This window comes from Spea bombifrons, chromosome 5 (assembly GCF_027358695.1).
Source record: "Spea bombifrons isolate aSpeBom1 chromosome 5, aSpeBom1.2.pri, whole genome shotgun sequence".
NCBI lineage: Eukaryota > Metazoa > Chordata > Amphibia > Anura > Pelobatidae > Spea > Spea bombifrons.
The window spans coordinates 38,857,820-38,875,923 of NC_071091.1; the positions used below are offsets into that span (position 1 = coordinate 38,857,820).

General features: G+C 39.5%; 1 protein-coding gene and 1 pseudogene across 1 annotated transcript in view; one reads left to right on the forward strand and one right to left on the reverse strand.

The window, feature by feature from the left end:
- Nucleotides 1-328: 328 nt before the first annotated feature.
- Nucleotides 329-4,702, forward strand: LOC128497650 (kelch repeat and BTB domain-containing protein 2-like; annotated as a pseudogene).
- Nucleotides 4,703-9,280: 4,578 nt separating this feature from the next.
- The window catches only part of AVL9 (AVL9 cell migration associated), a 30,332-nt gene continuing 21,508 nt past the window's right edge, over nt 9,281-18,104 (reverse strand). Inside the window, exons 11-16 of the mRNA XM_053466979.1 lie at nt 15,791-15,925; nt 15,406-15,625; nt 12,497-12,614; nt 10,795-10,848; nt 10,302-10,390; nt 9,281-9,789 (exon numbers count right to left, since the gene is read on the reverse strand). Of these exons, the coding sequence (XP_053322954.1) occupies nt 9,683-9,789; nt 10,302-10,390; nt 10,795-10,848; nt 12,497-12,614; nt 15,406-15,625; nt 15,791-15,925 (723 nt within the window). The 3' untranslated portion in view covers nt 9,281-9,682. The remainder of the gene's footprint in view (nt 9,790-10,301; nt 10,391-10,794; nt 10,849-12,496; nt 12,615-15,405; nt 15,626-15,790; nt 15,926-18,104) is intronic.

The window sequence follows — 18,104 nt, forward strand, 5'->3', positions numbered from 1 at the left end:
GAACACATTTTCGTGCTGAATGTTATCGTTTCGTCCATTCGTCTGAATAAAAAACAAAAGAATGTATCACTGGACGATAGGAGTGTAAAACGAATGCGAGCAATATGAGATCTGAAGAGCCTGCTGCCCGTAGCCAATCGTCCAGATAGGGGACCACCTTTATCTTTTACTTTCTTAAGAAAGCTGTGACTTCTGACAGGAGCTTGGTAAAGATCCTTGGAGTGGGAGTGAGACCAAACGGAAGGGCCTGGAACTGCATGTGAAGAATGCCCTCTGAGGAAGGAATGGATATGCGCAGGAATCTTTGGGAGTCCTTCCTGATAGGAACATGCAGGTAAGTGTCCTGAAGGTTGAGAGTTGCTAAGAAATCCCCCCTGGGAGCGAAGCTGTATGCTAGATTTGACTTATTGCATCTTTAAGGTTCAGGAACCTGAGGTCTATAATCAATCTGAATCTGCCCAGAAGCTTTTGGAACCGCACCACCTGGGCGTAAATGCCTCTTCCTCTTTGGTCTGGGGCTACTGGAATAAGGAATGTCTAAAATAAATCTTGAAGAGCCTGTCGTCCATAAGGATCTGAAGGGACACTTGACACCAGGAAAAAGTTCTGGGGGAACAGTGATAAGCTTCAGACTGTATTCTCTGGAAATGATACCCGGAGTTCAACCGTCCGAAGCGACTGATGAAAAAGATCCTTCAGCCCCCCCCCCACTAGTCTGCTTCTGATGTCATGCTTTTCTTGAAGATGAATCTTCTGCTTGGTCAGCACAGCCTTTACTCTTCCTCTGAATGAGTGAAATCTGGAGATACATGATCTCTCATGAAATTGGGATGAGGATCTCATGTCCCGAGACCTGGGTTCTTTAAACGGGTTAGGCCAAAACTGAGGAAGAGGTTTCCTCTTTGTTAAAAAATGCTTCCAGTTCTTTCCCAAATAAGTCTTTGGCCGGAAAGGGAATACCATACAGATGGTGTTTCAAAGCTTAATTAAAGGATGCTTTAGTCTGAGGCAAAGAACCTATAACAAAGGCACGCATCTGTTTAAAGGTGGTTTGAAACTCCATCTTCATCCATTCCTTAAATTTGGAGATAGAATCCTCCTTAGCCTTAAGACAGGCCGGGCATAACTTCTCAGAGCGAGTTCCCTTACAGCTCCTGTATGCAAGATGTTTAGCCTTAGAGGTAGATTTCCTGGCAACTGGGGTCTCCTCAGGTAATTCAGCTTTATCTGAGGACATCTTGGGCTAAGGTACCAAGCATACACCAGGGCTTCAGCAGGCAGGAAGGAAAATTAACAATGGCAGCACAATATAAATAGATAGGTAATACCTGAAACATGGGAAAGAACCCTGCCAGAATCCATAGAATCCATGACTGCCCTTGCTGCCTGAGGCTGCTGACCTCAGACAGCCTCCTCCAGAAGCCTGTCTGCGCACCAGAAGTACATCACAGGAGTCGCTCCCTACCAAGGGAAACAGCTAAATATCAGGTTGAGATAAAAAAAAAGGATAATTTTCCTCCACTGTAATTTGCATTGCCCAAGACAGCCTCAGTCAGGTGGTTGCAAGCATTGTAGCTGGTCTTAGCTTGTGTGTATAATGGTAACGCATGTCACGGTAACCCCCTGAGGCTGAGGACAAATGGGGTAGATTTGCATTAGGAAAGAGACACTGATGGATTCCTGGGGAGCCAAATTTTCCTGTGAATTTCATATTTTTGTATAAATGGCGTTATACTAAATGCTTGCGTAAGGACTTTACCAAAAAACATTTACTTGGGGAAGTTTTGTAATGTTGGTGAAGGCTGGTGTTCTGGCTTTCTCTAAAGGATTTATGTAAGGATTTCATACACATTTCATACACATTTTCACCTCAACATTAGTTCTGTCTGATGATTGGGGTGAGCTGCTATGACAATTTATTGTCCTTTTCAGGACAATATTAGCATTGTGTCGCTAAGCTCCAGCTAGCCACAGTGCCAGCATGGCTCCATTAGATTGTGGCCCTGCCTTGTCCCGCCAACACTAATCCCGTCCAGCGCTGAAAGGTTAACCACTGGTGTCTCGGCAGAAGGAAGCTCAATTTGGAGGGTGTACCCAGTCAGGGTGCTGGGCGTCTGTCACAACACATACAAGACATTCATAAGGTTGGCTTAATGTCCAATGACCTTTGCTCTTTGAGTATGACCCACAGGACTTGCTTACCTGGGCCAGTTTCTTCTTTTCTTGGGCACGGGAACAGTTTGTGGCCACCTCTATTCCCCACCCACATCCCTCCCCTACTACCTGCCCAGTCCTCTCCCAATAAAGGCCTTTTGGGGGTAGCCACACTCCTAGAAGAGGGAAAGTTCTGGGCCACCTACCCTGGGAAGCTCTTAGGTGTGGTGTTTAAACCAAATATAAAAATATATCTCACAAAGGTTCGTCTACTTTAACAGATATTTAATAAGAGACAAAAACACAGTAACATACAATAAATGAGTGACAGCCCAACATACAATGCAACACTTTCCAAGACTAACCTGCAACCTAAAGGTCCAACATAACTCAGCACACCACCGGTCAGAGAGATGGTGGTCAGAGAGAAACTGAACTAAGATTTTGCATTCAACAGGCATATTGAATCACTTTAGGTGTGCCCTCGTTAACATATCAAAAGACATGTAATACAGGAAGAGTTCAACTGGCTAAAACATTGACCACAATACTTATGTCACCACACTAGGCATGGAGGTCCACAAGCAATCTTTATCTCACAGTGGTATAATCATTAAGGCAGGAATCTTACTGCAGAGTGGAATATTTCAATAGCATTTTGAAGAACCAGTTCAACATTTCTTCCTGGCCAAATTTTCAGCAGTGTGAGCTGTTAATTTAACATATGCCCGCACCTGGCCATTTTATTATTATATGGTTTCAAAGATAATTTTGTAATATATTGCTTTTTTTGTACATGTTCCAGTTTTCATAACGTGTTATTTGTAGTAGGTTTGTACTAGAGAGTGAGAGCACAAGGCTGTGTCGGCCTGTAGTAGTATTTCTGTTGTGCTCCAACGTAATGCAGTAAATAACCTTGTGGGTTACGTAAAAATGTTGGTTATAAGGTTAAATGCCTTTTTTTTTCTCAAACATCCGGTAACAAGGTCTTCTTATGATCAATAAAGGTTATCACTAAATATAACTGACCGTTTTCACAGCACTCAAAAAGTGAATTATCTGTCAGTATGCATTCAGGGAACATATTTTTGTTGGTGTATATCGTCCCTTGTTTGTGTGTTTTTGTTTTGTGTGGAAAATCTAAAACCATGTTGTACACTGAAAAATGTGTTACTTATCTTCCAGATTTACTACAATTAACTTTCAGCGATAGCTAGCAAGTCAAAACAAACAAATCGATATATTAAACCTACTTGTTGCAGACTTGAAATTAAACCAACAAAGGCCTGATGAATATACCTAAGTTCACTGGTTTATGCACAGAATGACATGCAATTTACCAGATGCTATGTTATTTTACTGACTTTCTACCTGTATTTCCTCTTTTTTGGGCAATTCGAACTGCAGTTATGATTCCATCAAGTCTGTTTGTGGGAGTCACCTCTTTCTAACGTCTCTGCGAAAACCGGCGCTGGATTTTGGAGACCGTAAGAGAAGCCGCAATGTCCTGGCTAGACTATAACACCGTGTCACGCTCGCAGTATTTGTCCACTGTTCTCAGCCACCATCGTATTGATGCTTTGTCTGAGGTGATACAACGGGAATGGTTTCAAGGTCTGCCACCAAATGATAAATCTGTGGTGGTGCAGGGACTCTACAAATCTATTCCAAGATTTTTTAAGCCAAGACTTGGCATGACCAAAGAGGAGATGATCATTAGAATAGAAGCTTCTTCAGAAAATCCTAATTATTTCTCCTCAATTTGTTACAGTCCCCAGAGAAAGTTTACAAGCTTAGTAATCCTCCTTCTGAGCTACACAAAGTTGGGGCCGTAGTGACTCCTGACAATGATATTTTTATAGCTGGTGGACAAGTCCCTCTAAAAACTCCTAAAAGCAATCACAGCAAGCCAAATAAACTTCAGGCTGCTTTCAGGACTGTGAATTTTTTTTTCTGGTTTGATGCCCAGCAAAATACCTGGATTCCAAAGACCCCTATGTTGTCTGTCCGTACAAAACCTTCATTAGTGTGGTGTGATGGATACATCTATGCAATAGGAGGAGATAGTGTTGGAGGAGAGCCAAATCGAAGAACTGTGGAAAGATATGATTGAGAGAGAGGTGAGTGGACGATGGTGAGCCCTCTCCCATGCGCGTGGCAGTGGAATGCTGCCGTTATGTAATGGTGCACAATTTGACATACTGTTACATTACAAGGTCTGGCATCTGGGTTGAAATGACCAGTAGATGCTTTGCATCGGCCACTGCCTTTGAAGACAAAATCTTCTACCTCGGAGGTCTGCATTCTGGTGGCAGTTCTGGAATAAGGCACCACTCTAACACTGTGGATGGCTCTTCCATAACTGTTGAAGTATATGATGTGAATAAAAATGAATGGTACGCAGCGGCTAACATTCCCGCCAAGCGTTACTCTGATCCCTGTGTTCGAGCAGTTGTTGTATCGAATTCACATGCATGAAAAAGCCAAGTATGCAATCTATCAGTATGACATGGACCTTGATCAGCACTTAAACAATGTAAAAGCATAAAGTAAATTTACTAATAGATGAACCATTCCCAAGAAATCAAATCAAGCAAATCATATTTTATTCATCAATTATACACAATCTGAAATGGTATTTCTTTTTTAATTTATATTACAGACACTATTGTATGTGTATTACAAAAGAAACTTCCTGCAAGACAAAAATTAGCGGGTTTAAACTAACCATTTTCCATAGAAAGTGACGTGATAAAAGCCAAATACACATTACCACATTATATGCTTAGGAAAACATGAATATTATACAATTCAAAGAACATTTAGTACTGTAAACTGTTCTAGGCACAAAGAATTCCTGATGTAGTTCTAAAACATTTCTGAATGTTCTGTAACTTTAACAGCAACTCTGAAATAGCACTGAGTTCATGAAATGCATTTTGATCACAGAATCACCACATATTAAATACTATAAATGGACTGGATCATAAAAAATCCAATGATTCTGAAAAATATTGTACAAAGGCTATAGACCAAGAGAAAGAAGCACAACGGAGTACAAATAGGACTTGTATAAGAGCCCCATCAAATGTATTTTGTTTCCTTCAAATTAACGTATCTGCTTAAATAGAAGTGATTCAATAAATTGACAATTTTCATTGAATCGCTTGTACTGAAGCAAAGGTAGCAAAGATACCAACCTAGGCCACCCCTGGACTAATATTTATTATGAGACTAAATCACAAAGCTTTTGGTTTAACAATTATTTTTAGTTCACCTCTAAATTGGCTTTCTATTAGATATGCCAAAGTCTATGGTCCCTTGGAGAGGTCAGCTAGTAAGATCCCTCGGATGACTTCCCTGGCTCAGGCATATTGTATTTGAGTATAGTCCTGCAAACTTTCAGGAATGTTGTCAAATATATATACTGAACCAAATACTAAATTTGTCGACTCTAAATACCGTATTTGCTCGATTATAAGACGACCCCCCAAAATCTGAATATTAACTTAGGAAAAAAAGAAAAAGCCTGAATATAAGACGACCCCAAAGGAAAAAAGTTTTACCAGTAAATGTTAATTCATGTAAACTATTTTTTTTTAATAAAAGCTATGATTGAGAAAAATATTTTTTTTGTTTTTATTTCTTGTATTTTCCAACCTGTCCCCCAGTTACGCACATCTGCCCCCAGGCTTGCCACTCCAAAATGGCACTGTGGCCCATGATATGCCTTTTAACCCTCTATATGCCACTGTGCCCCATGGTATGCCTTTTGACCCCCTATGTGCCACTCTGCCTCCAGAAATGCCTTATACCCCTATATCCCATTCTGACATTTAGGGGGTTAAAATGCATATTATGGGGCAGAGTGGCATATAGGGAGGTATAAGGCATTTCAGGAGGCAGAGTGGCATTAAGGGAGTTAAAAGGCATTGTATAGAGCACTCTGCCTCCAGAAATGCCTTATACCCCTATATGCCACTCTGCCATTTAGGGGGTTAAAAGGCATATTATGGGGCAGAGTGGCATATAGGGAGGTATAAGGCATTTCAGGAGGCAGAGTGCTCTATTAAATGCCCCCTTAACGCCACTCCAGAAATGCCCTATGCCCCCCATTTAACATACACACACCCTATACCCCCATTTAACTAACACACACACACACACACACTCACTCTCTCTCTCTCTCTCCCCCCCTCTCTCACCCCCCTTTCCCCGCTCTCCCCCCTCTCTTACCGGTGCTTCCAGCCGGGGCAGCGGGTTGACGTCGCCTTCTGCTGCAGCCGGAAGGAGGTGTGGCTAGCAGCGGGGGTTTGTATGCGTCTGCCGCGTATACTTTCCCCGGCTGTCAGAGATCAGAGTTCCACGCACCGGTGCGGGGAACTCTGATCTCTGACAGTCGGGGAAGGTCTATGCGACGGACGCAGACAACCCCCGCTGCTAGCCACACCTCCTTCCGGCTGCAGCGGACGTTGTCTACGCGGATCGCGTAGACGTCAACCCGCTGCCCCGGCAACACAGCAGGAAGCACCGGTAAGTGTGTGTATGATGGGGGGGGGGTCGGGTGAGACAGGAGGATCCAGGTCCCCTGCAGCGGTGCGGGGGATCTGGATCTTAGTCTCCTAATCAGACCTCTATTTGAGGTCTGATTAGAAGACGACCCCGATTAGAAGACGAGGGGTATTTTTCAGAGCATTTGCTCTGAAAAAAACCTCGTCTTATAATCGAGCAAATACGGTAGTTCAAATTGCTTTCATTTTATATGGGAAAAGTTATACTTCAGTTACACATAGCTGTTACACATAGCAGAGGGGAATATTTATTAATAAATGAAATCATGTAGATGCAGTAATATTACAAGGTGATGGAAATGGGTTGGAATCCGTAAAAATATATTACATCTAAAACTGTACTTTGCTTTGCAAAAGAAGATGCATTCCATACTACACATTTGAACTGTTTCAAGGGTTTTAGTAAGTAGGCTATGTGCTCAGCTGACCAATTACTGCAAGCCAGGGAGGTAGGGATGGGTGGTAAATGCATCTATATGTATTTTGTAAGGTTTATATGACAGCTGGAGTGTCAATTTAGGGTTTCAGACAGAATGTTTAGATTTTTTCATTTCAAGTTTGTTTTGACTATTCCTTTCAAAAAAATATTGCACTAGAAAAAAAAACAAAAGCCAAACAATGCTATTGCATGCTAAAAAAAGTTTAAAAAACATTTAAATCTATAATGTTCAATTCTGTACATACACTTCCGAATTTTCAGCAAATATCATTTAAAGCAAACTTGCATATGCGCAGTATGGGTCACGTACAGAATGCATTGCTTTATACTTGTAATGTCTTCTATTGTGTGTAACGTGTAAAGTAGCTTTATTGTGTGGTTTTTAAGCTCTTATACCCCTATGATTTTATATGCATGATAATCATTAAAAACAAATCAGCTATGTTGAATGTGGAACAGTAATTTGGAAGAATAATTTACAAGTAGCAGGAAGCCATTACTGATCTGCACCTACTGTGATTATCAGCTCAAACTCTACCTTTTGCTTACCCAAGATTTTAGCAAATAATCTGTTTTAAAGCATTTCTAAAAACTAACTTAAAAAGACTGGCAGATTTTCAATAACCTATGTGAATTTGGTTTGCCCAAAGGCCAAAATGGATTTGTCTTTTTCCCCCCAGAAAGACTGAATGTAATATACAATCATGCTTACAGATTAAAATAAACAATGCATATTAGAAACCCACCTTATATGTATATATGGAAACAGTCATAAACTCGCTGTTCTCAGAATCTGCATATTAGGACAGATACAGACTGTCATTGATCTTAGCTTCTATGAGGTTAACGTTGAAAACAATTACACTTACAAACAAAAAGCACAAGCTCTGGGTCGTTGTAATTAATTTGCTTATGGTAAAGAGCTGTGATTGCAACAGTTCCCATTGAAGTACTTTAAATATTCCTCATTGGCACACTTTGGTCCATTACATTCATAAAGCAAATAGCCGTTCTTTAACCCCATCACATGCAGGTAACATTTAAATTACTGTTCCCAACAAGCTAGAATACTTGCATTATTGTATAGATAGTTCAAATCATACACTCATACATACTTATAAATATAGTATTTAAAAACAATTTGTACAACTCAATCAAGATTATACTGTCTGGTGCGAACAAAATTATCATATATATTTAGCAATGACAAATTCCACCTCAGATCTCTTATAAAGATTATAAGTACCTTCAATGTAGGCAGACAACACTACAAATGGTTTTTTTTGTTTGTTTGTTTTACTAACCAAAATAATGCTGCTTTGGTGCTTTACAAACAGAAAATGCATGTATTAGTTTCAAATTTGTTTCAGATTGAAATATATAATTTACACAGCATTTACTCTGTAACGACAGGTGGAAACATGCAATCCTGTTTCCTAAAATGCCCTGAAGGGCATGAATAATATCGGTCTGGTAGCCCACTGACAGGGAAAAAAATACAATATATATCTATATCTATCTATATCTATCTATATCTATATATATATATATATATATATATGCATATCTATATCTATCTATCTATCTATATATATATATAGATATATATATGTGTATATATATCCCTTCAGCATCAAAGTCCATACAACTGGGGAGCTTTCAAATAATATTTCCTAGGAAAAAGAACTTGTTAAATACTTACCATTTCTATAGCAAATCAGGGTAACTTTCAGTATTTATAAATATATAATTTATACTTTTAACTGGGTAGAAAAAATATAAATCCAGTGTATTTATAGAGGCCAATAATACATGTGTATCTTTATATGTCCCGCAAAAAAAAATTCATATATTAGTAATTAACCACTGAACCTGGTGGTCATAGCAGTTGGAGCTAAAAAATGTTTAAGGGGTTGAGATGATCTTTTGTTTTCAATGACTAAGTTATCATTTTAAAGTATTTTGTGGTACGCTAACCACATGTAGAGTTGACCTCGCGTTGAAAATACATAGAGTTAGGCTAGAATAATGATCATGGATCATTTTAATCCTTTACAGAATTTTTTCTGCGGTGCAGATCATGAGTTGTAAAAACAAGTTTAAAGTAGCATTGCTGTTCTTCTAGTTTTTGTAAATCAATTTTCTAGTTTAGATGGCTGGAATGTTGCTGAATAATTAATAAAGGATTTCCTTTATAAAATCTCTCATCCCTACAGCAGTAAACAAAATGCAAGATAAAGCAGGTCACCTGTTGAGCTGTTTGAATGGATCCAAATAGTAGACAACATAGAATGTAAACTATACACATATAACTTAACTACTACATGTGGTCTTAATATTAAAAATGTGCCTGTCTGAGTAACCTGTATAGTGTATATGTCCCTTAACAAAAAGCAGGTTGTTGGAGGCGTCATTGACAGAATTTGTGCTTCAGCCACAAAGGGTAGTGCAGGGTCAAACAGGACAGCTATTTAGTCACATCAAGAAAGACAAAGATCACATGCAGCAATTCCTTCATTCAGTGCTTATCTTGTTCGGGCTCCTGTGTTGATGGTTGGGAGAATGTAGAAAGCCATGAAGACATTGCTGATTTTGCACTGATGAGAGCTCCTCCTACAGACTGACCTACATAAGCAGTGAGAATATTTTGTAAACACACTGGTTATTCACCAAACTTGTGATTTGTAGATGAACCAAGGTTAACTGAATCCAGACAGTATAGTTGTTAAACTGTGAGTGTTCTTGAATGCAGTCTAATTTAACTCACCAACCACAGTGAGTTAAATTAGACTGCATTCAAGAACACTCACAGTTTAACAACCATACTGTCTGGATTAAGGCCAAAACTGAATTTAACCCCTTAAATTGAAGATGTGACCAAGGGCAGCTTGGTGCTTCTTGTAGAAAATACTTGGTAAGTAAACTAATGAAACGTCAACTTACAAATGTTATCATTAGACCCCATCCTGCAAAGTTTAGACCATTATGTTTAATAGTTGGATGTGTCCCCATTTAAGTATCTTATTTTTTTGGATTTTTCCATTAGCTTTGTTCAGAAAATGAATGACAAAAGACCTAGATAATTAGAACTATGCCTTGGTTATAAAATGGTGTTAACATGGGGATGTTTCTCTTACCTACAGCTTTTCCAGTCTGAACCATGTTCCTGCTTGTGGTGGCTACAGCGTTGCCTAGTTTTTTGCCACGTTCACTGTTCTGCACAGAGCTGCACATAGATAAGAACTGGTCAATGAGATCTAATAGCTTGTGCTCTGGGAAATATACAAGTCAACATTTTAATCAGTAGATTCAATTTTCCCCTTTTCCCGCGGTCTTCAGAACAAGGCACATTTTAATTACATAGAAAAATATCCCACAATAAGTACAATACACTACTCTACTTCTAAGGATCAACGCTTCTGAAAGAACAAGAGTACTACACAACAGAAATTGCAAAGTACTTTGTTGTAAAGAGCCTAAAATGTAGCAAAATAGTTATATTTAAAAAAACTTCCTATTTGAGTTCTGTGAATGTACAAAATGAAAGCTTTTCATTTCTAAATATACATAAATCTTTCTAGAGAGAAGCTGGCGAGTATTTTTCCTTGTGCACAATTTAAATTTACTTACTGTGAAAGTCTTAACTTTACATCGGATACACTGTAATGACCTTGGAATGGATGGCTGCAAAATAAAGGACTAAATTACTAAACTTGGAAGTGTAAATTTGCAAATGAATAGTAAAGAATTACGTGGCACAAACTGTGGTCGACTATGTAAGAGGGCACAAACCCATCATCCATTCTAGGATGCCCCCACCTGACAACCATTTAATAGAAAAGAGTGCTCATCATTTACTACGTAAAGACCTGTTTTTTCTTTTTGTACCCTTCGTGACCAAGGCTGTTTTAACACTTTTGCAGTTTCTTCCCTCTCATTTAGTGTACAGACACAAGTTATATGTTGGGCTTTCTTCAGATACCATTTTCTCTCATATCATCTAATTTACTATAAAAAAATAATAAAATGGTTATAAATGGAAAAAAGTTGTTTTCTCACTTTTATTTCAAATATATTTTACTCATTTACAAAAGCTAATGAAAATACTTGCTAAATAGATTCTACTATTTGTCCTCTGTTTAGAAATACCCATTTTTTGTGCAACCTATAAGACAATAAGTACATTTAGTGTTTTCTATTTCAAAACCATTTTTTGCCAAATCTGGTCATTATGCCCCCATGTCCTATCTGGGACATCTTTTAAGCCGGCCAATTCACCCTTTCCATGCATTATTTCTAGTATCAGCCTTTGTCAAAGTATGTGGTCCTTTTTCACACAAATTACAGCGAAAACACCCATGCATAGGTTTGTGGGGTTGTTTGATGGCTTAAAGGCCACATTTGGGAGGAGTGCATTTTTTTATTTGGAATTTTACCATCTGATCATCTTTAAATTGTTTGGGGGCTAAAAGGCTACATTTGGGAAATCTTTGAACCGGACCAATTCCATTTTCCCCATCAACCATAATTTTCTTTAAATTAGGCCCCCCAGGGTATCTGAAATGCTTTTTGTAATGACATGTATTTTAAATGTTTCCATGGCAGGATTTTTGGGAAGTTAAAGAGCTAATTTTAGCACTTGCTCATAAAATAAACTTTTTTTTTACATTTTATTTTATTACCTTATTGGAACTGGATGGTTCCCCTGATGGTGAGAACACTGCATAATTGTTTTTGAATGTTAACATTTTACTTACTTAACTACCGTATTTAAGACAACCCTGATTATAAGACAACCCCCCAAATATAAGACTACTATATAGGAAAAAAGATTTACTAGTAAATATTAATTGAAATGTAAACTATTTTTTCATATTTAATAAAAATTATGATTGAAATGCAGTTCTTGTTTTTATTTCCTTTAATTTCCCAACCTGCCCCTCAGTTATGCACATCTGCCCTCCAGATATGCCTTATAGTAGCCCCAGTGGAAGTGCCGGGTAGCAGCGGAGGTTGTCTGCGCAGATCTCACCAGCTGCAAGAGAGGAGGATCCAGGTTCCCTGCAGCGCAGACAAACTCCACTGCTGGCCGGTACTTCGATTGGGGCTTCTACAGTGAAGCACTGGAAGATCATGTCACATTGGCGCTGCATCATAGAAGCCCCGGCAGAAGAAAAGGGCATTGGAGCTTCTCATAATGGAGAGTAATTTTATTTTTTTGCAAGCTGAAAAATATACATTATAGAACTTACAAGCAACTTTAATATGTCTTCTTCATTTAATGTTTTTGCCTTTTTTGACATTTACATATGTAACAAATTTGTTTGCATACCTTGGATTCACCTCTGCAAGAGCAGGGTGTTTGTTGCTGTTCCACACTCTGTAGTTGTGTGTAATTTTCCATGTACCTACAAAAGCTGATCCATAGTCTGACAGCAACTTTTCATTGTCTGTAAAAATTATCAAAATCAATTGTACAGCACTGATGCTAGGCAATAATTAAAACGTCCTGCTGAAGGCGTGTTCACGAGTACTGAAGTGTCTATGGATACAAAGAGTGCTGATTGTGTTATCAAAATACTTTTAATTAACCCCTTTGTGACAATGGCTGATTTTATTTTTTGTACCCTTCGTGACAATTTCTGTGGTGCTCGAGTTGAGCTGTAATTTTCTTATTTCCCGTTTACTGAACCCACACAAGTTATATATTGTTGTTTCAGGACAAGAAGGGCTTTCTTTAGATGTCATTATTTTGATTGTATCATATCATTTGCTATATAAAAAGTATAAAATATGGTGAAAAATTGAGGAAAAAAAAAATGACTGACTTTTACTTGAAAAATCTTTTACTCATCTAAAAAAGCTAATGAAAACAACTGCTAAGTAGATTCTACTATTTGTCCTAAGTTTAGAAATGCCCAATTTTTTAATTACCGTATTTGCTCGATTATAAGACGACCCTGATTATAAGACGACCCCCGAAAATCAAAATATTAATTTAGGAAAAAAACTAAAAGCCTGAATATAAGACTACCCTATAGGAAAAAAGTTTTACTAGTAAATATTAATTCATGTAAACTAATTTTCATATTTAATAAAAGCTATGATTGAGAAAAATATATATTTTTTATTTCCTTTTATTTGCCAACCTGCCCCCCCAGTTATGCACATCTGCCCCCAGGCTTGCCACTCTGCCCCCAGAAATGCCTTATACCCCCCTATTTGCCACCCTGCCCCATGATGTGCCTTTTAACCCTCTATATGCCACTCTGCCTCCAGAAATATCTTATACCCTCCTATATGCCACTGTGCCCCATAATATGCCTTTTAACCCCCTATATGCCTCTCTGCCCCATGATATGCCTTATACCCCTATATGCCACTCTGGCATATAGGGGTTTAAAAGGCATATCATGGGGCTGAGTGGCATATAGGGGGTTAAAATGCATTTCTGGAGGTATATATATATATATATATATATATATATATATATAAAACTGCTAACAGCAATCACACTCCTATCAAGCCAAGGCAGCCAGTACATGCTGGAACTTACACATCCATGCTATCACACACACACACTCATTCACAAACATTTAAATACTCATTCATTCCATACTTGTGCAAAAACCCTCCCCCACCCCCTTACCTGAACTGCAGATCTCCCACTCGCAGACTTCTGCAGGGGTCCGGCTTTGCGAGCAACTTCTCTGGCCCCGCCCCCAGAGGAAGGAGGGGGGAGGCAGAGTTATGTGAGGACTGTGCTAGCTTCCTGTTCTCCTGGACGCTGCTCGCGACCAAAGCCCGGTAAGCAGCCTGGCCCCAGCAGAATGAGGTCTGATTAGAAGACGACCTCGATTATAAGACGAGGGGGATTTTTCAGAGCATTTGCTCTGGAAAAAACCTCGTCTTATAATCGAGCAAATACGGTATATATATTTTTTTTTTTTGCATTTTTCTGCACGTTATGGGGCAATAAGTACAAGTAGCGTTTTGCTATTTCAAAACCATCTTTTCCAAATCTGGTAATTATTCCCCCATGTGCTATTTTGGGTATCTTTGAAGCTGGCCAATGCAATTTAACCCATCAACCCATATATTTTTGAAGACTGGACACCCCAGGGTATTTTAAATGCTAGTCTTTGTCAAACTTTGTGGTATTAATTTTTTAGGATTTTTTTCCACACACATTTTACTTCAGGTATGAATTAACAAGTCCTGGTATATGTCACTGTCACACAACACCCCAATATGTATTCAGCATGTATAACATCTCCTAAGTACAGTGATACCACCAATGAATCAGTTTGCCTGGCTGTTTGGGGGAAAAGGGCCACATTTGAGGCATGCACATTTTTCAATGTTAAACCTTGACATTTGGTGATCCACTGCTCATGACAAATTTGGTACATCTTTGAGCCTGGCCAATGCCAAATAAACCACCGCGTCCTGGGCTGGGTGTTCGGTGACGCTGAATGCCTCGCTATTGAGGCATTTCAGCGACACCATTGAAGTTTAGAAGGCGATCACTCTTTTAAAACGGGCGTCCACTGCCATACAGTGTATGGCGGAGAAGTTGACGCCCCATGGAAGGGCGAGACCTGGCCCCTGATGCCGATCTCGATTCATTACAGTAACAACATTTGGGTGCAGAAAGCGAACGTAGATCGCTTTCTGCACACGTTTAAAGCCATCACGGTCATGGCACGTCAATTGTCACTAACTGGATGTTAGTGTCATCAAGGGGTTAAGTACCTATACAGGGACCCTAAATTTGGATTTTTTGAAACCCAATTCACAGTAAACTTAGCAATCAACTTATTGGAGGCAACACATTGGCTGTCATGGTAAATCTGTAACCCTGTTTAAGCAGGGACCCCCTCACTTTTTGTTATGGGATGCATTACATGTTTTTTTAACCACCGGACAATGCTGTATAATTCAATGCTGCTATATCTACTAAATACATTTTTGTAACAAGGCCAAACTTCATCATGGGCTAATGAAGTGTTTGAATTCCTGATATAGTATCTTAATGACAGTATTTACCAAGTAAATGGAGACTCCTTGCTAAGAAAACATCTAATGATTAATATGGAACATTATGGGACCTATAATACTAGTATATTACCTAGATTTTGTAGACCCAATACTTTGGCCATTAAGTACACTGGGGGGTTTTCCCATAACATATTGATGTGTGGCAAATGAAATAATACAATTAGCTTTGTTTAGTTTTACCTGGCTGTGAGATGGCAGAAAGCAATGAATGGAGGTAGAGGGCAAATTGTGCCCTGATCCATTCGTCTCCTCCTTCCCAGCCGGTGCCATCCAAGAACACATCGTCTCTGTTTTCAGTGACATGCTTAACTAAGTGGTCTGTAAATCGGAGGTCAGCTGTTGTAGGGTTCAGGATCTTCCTGAGTTCTGGATCATGAATCTGAATTCGAGCTTCTTCTACCTGGATCAACAGTACACAATCGTATTTAGCAATCCAAACTTACACTTGTGTCAGTTCTTGTTTTTAAATTAGTCCTTTCAGTGGTGTCTTAATGGACTTTTGTTGCAGTATTCAATCAGAATATTTAATCATATCAGAATTTAATCAGTGATGTTATTGACCCACCTCAACAATAGCATCACTAAGGTGCTTTTGCTGACGGAAAAGAATGTTCGTGGCGCCAGCTACAAAACCTCGAACGCTGACATCAGAGAGTAGGTGATGCTGCTGCAGTGCCATATACGGTAAACAGAGGTACCCCTGAAACAGTTAATAGGGAAAGTTTAATAAAACAAGCCGTACGTGCACACACTGACAAATATGATGATTTGGAATTTAACAAAACAATCTCAGTTGCAGGGAAATGCATCAAAGTATCGGTGTGACCCCCCTAGAATCATGTTATGCGACCTACACATAAGAAGCAAAAAAAAAAAAACATTTCTAAAATAAAAGGAATTGATTGAACATGGAAGGGTTAGATAAATAAAATTTAAAAAAAACATGCAAATATTTGCAGATATAAAGTTCCAAGCAATTTCTCTAGTAAAACGCACCAGGGGACGACAAATCTGCTTTGGATCTAGGATCCAGCCACAAAATGTAGGAGTCAGTTTTTCCCCCAATCATGCTATTATTTTCACATATTAGAAGTTTCTACCATATTGCCCCTCTCGCTTCTGTTTAAGGTGATGCTCCACCATCATAAGTCCCCTTAATATAATACACATATTATAATTAAGAAAAAGGTCCTATTCTAAAGATAGATATCTCACAAAATATATTTATGTATGGATCAATACATGAGATATTTGGAAAATTTATATGATAATCCATTTCATAAATAATTGATAAAGAATAATCAAATATATTAAATTAATAAGTATATTGCTAAATTAATTAATATATTGAATAACTGGAGAAAAATCAATTCAATGTTTAATTAAAGTTGATAAATGTATTATTAAACATAAACAGAGCAACATGAATATACCTGAAATATGCTTGGTTCCTGCACATGTCATGAGATGCTGCTTGACCCCGTGCAGCACACACCCATCAAGCAGTCTCCTGCCTCTCATCTCCATCTCCTAGGTCAGGGCTCGACAAATCCCAGGCACCAGGTCGCCATGGCGACAGAAAATGTTGTCCTGGCGCCTAGGTTTTGTCAGCCTCTTACATCCAGAAAAAAATGTGGATGTAAGAGGCTGAGTCACCACACGGGGGCGCTGCTGTTGCTGTCTGCCCAGGAGTCTGGGCAGACAGCACAGCCACTCCGAGCCCGCCCCCGAGCCTGAGACCACTCCCACGGAGTGAGTCTGTAGGCTGAAAACGTGGTTGCTGCAAAACCAGCAATCGCGTTTTCAGCTGCCACAGGCAGCTTCAGGGAAGGAGGTTGTGTGTTGATTGGGTCCCCACACAAGTGTGGGGACCTGACACAACACCCCCCTGCTGCCTGATCGCTCCATGAGAGCGACAGTGCAGCGTTAACCCCTTTAATGCCGCAATCGCGGCATTTAGGGGTTAATTCCCGTTTTTGTAAGGGGCTCTGCTGCTGGTGGTCTTCCTGGAAGCCCAGGCAGACCAGCAACAGCAAAAACGAGCCCCCACAAGCTCTTTGATGATTCCTGTAGGCATGGAAGCCTACAGCAGTCATCAGAGACTCCCCCCTGCAATGGCTGGTCTATAGACCAGCAATTGAGTCCCAGCTGCCAGAGGCAGCTTCAGGGACAGGGGAGAGGGTTCTTTGGTCTCCCCATGAGTGTGGAGAGCAGCCCCAACACCCCCCTGCTGCCTGATCGCTCCCTGAGAGCGACAGTGCAGCGTTAACCCCTTCAATGCCACAATTGTGTATGACACATTCGTGGCATTGCAGGGGTTAACATTTGTCCCCACAAGCTTGTGGGGACTAAATATCAGTCAATGCTGTGCTCCAATGGAACATCAGCATTGAAAGGGTTAAAATAATAATAATAATAATAAAAAAACAGCACTGACCTGAAAGTCCAGGGTGCTTCCAGGTCAAATGTTGTGAGTTTAGTAAGTGGGCTGATGATGATCAGATCACTCCTGACCATCTGTTAGTTAAAAAAAAATCCTGGCTCCTAACTTTTTTACCTGGCGCCTAGATTCACAACAAATTTGTCAAGCCCTGTCCTAGGTGTCACTAACTCTAACTTCAACCCTCACTCACACTCACACTAACACCATTCTACATCAAATACTAACACACACTGATGTTAATGCCATATACTAACACACAAGCTAACAGCATACATTCATCACCATATGGCTACAGATACAGTTAGGTCTGGAAATATTTGGACACTGACACAATTTTAATAATATTGACTCTGTAGGCCACCACAACAGATTTCAAATTAAACAACTGAGATCCAATTGAAGTGCAGACTTTCATTCAAGGGGTTGAACAAAAATA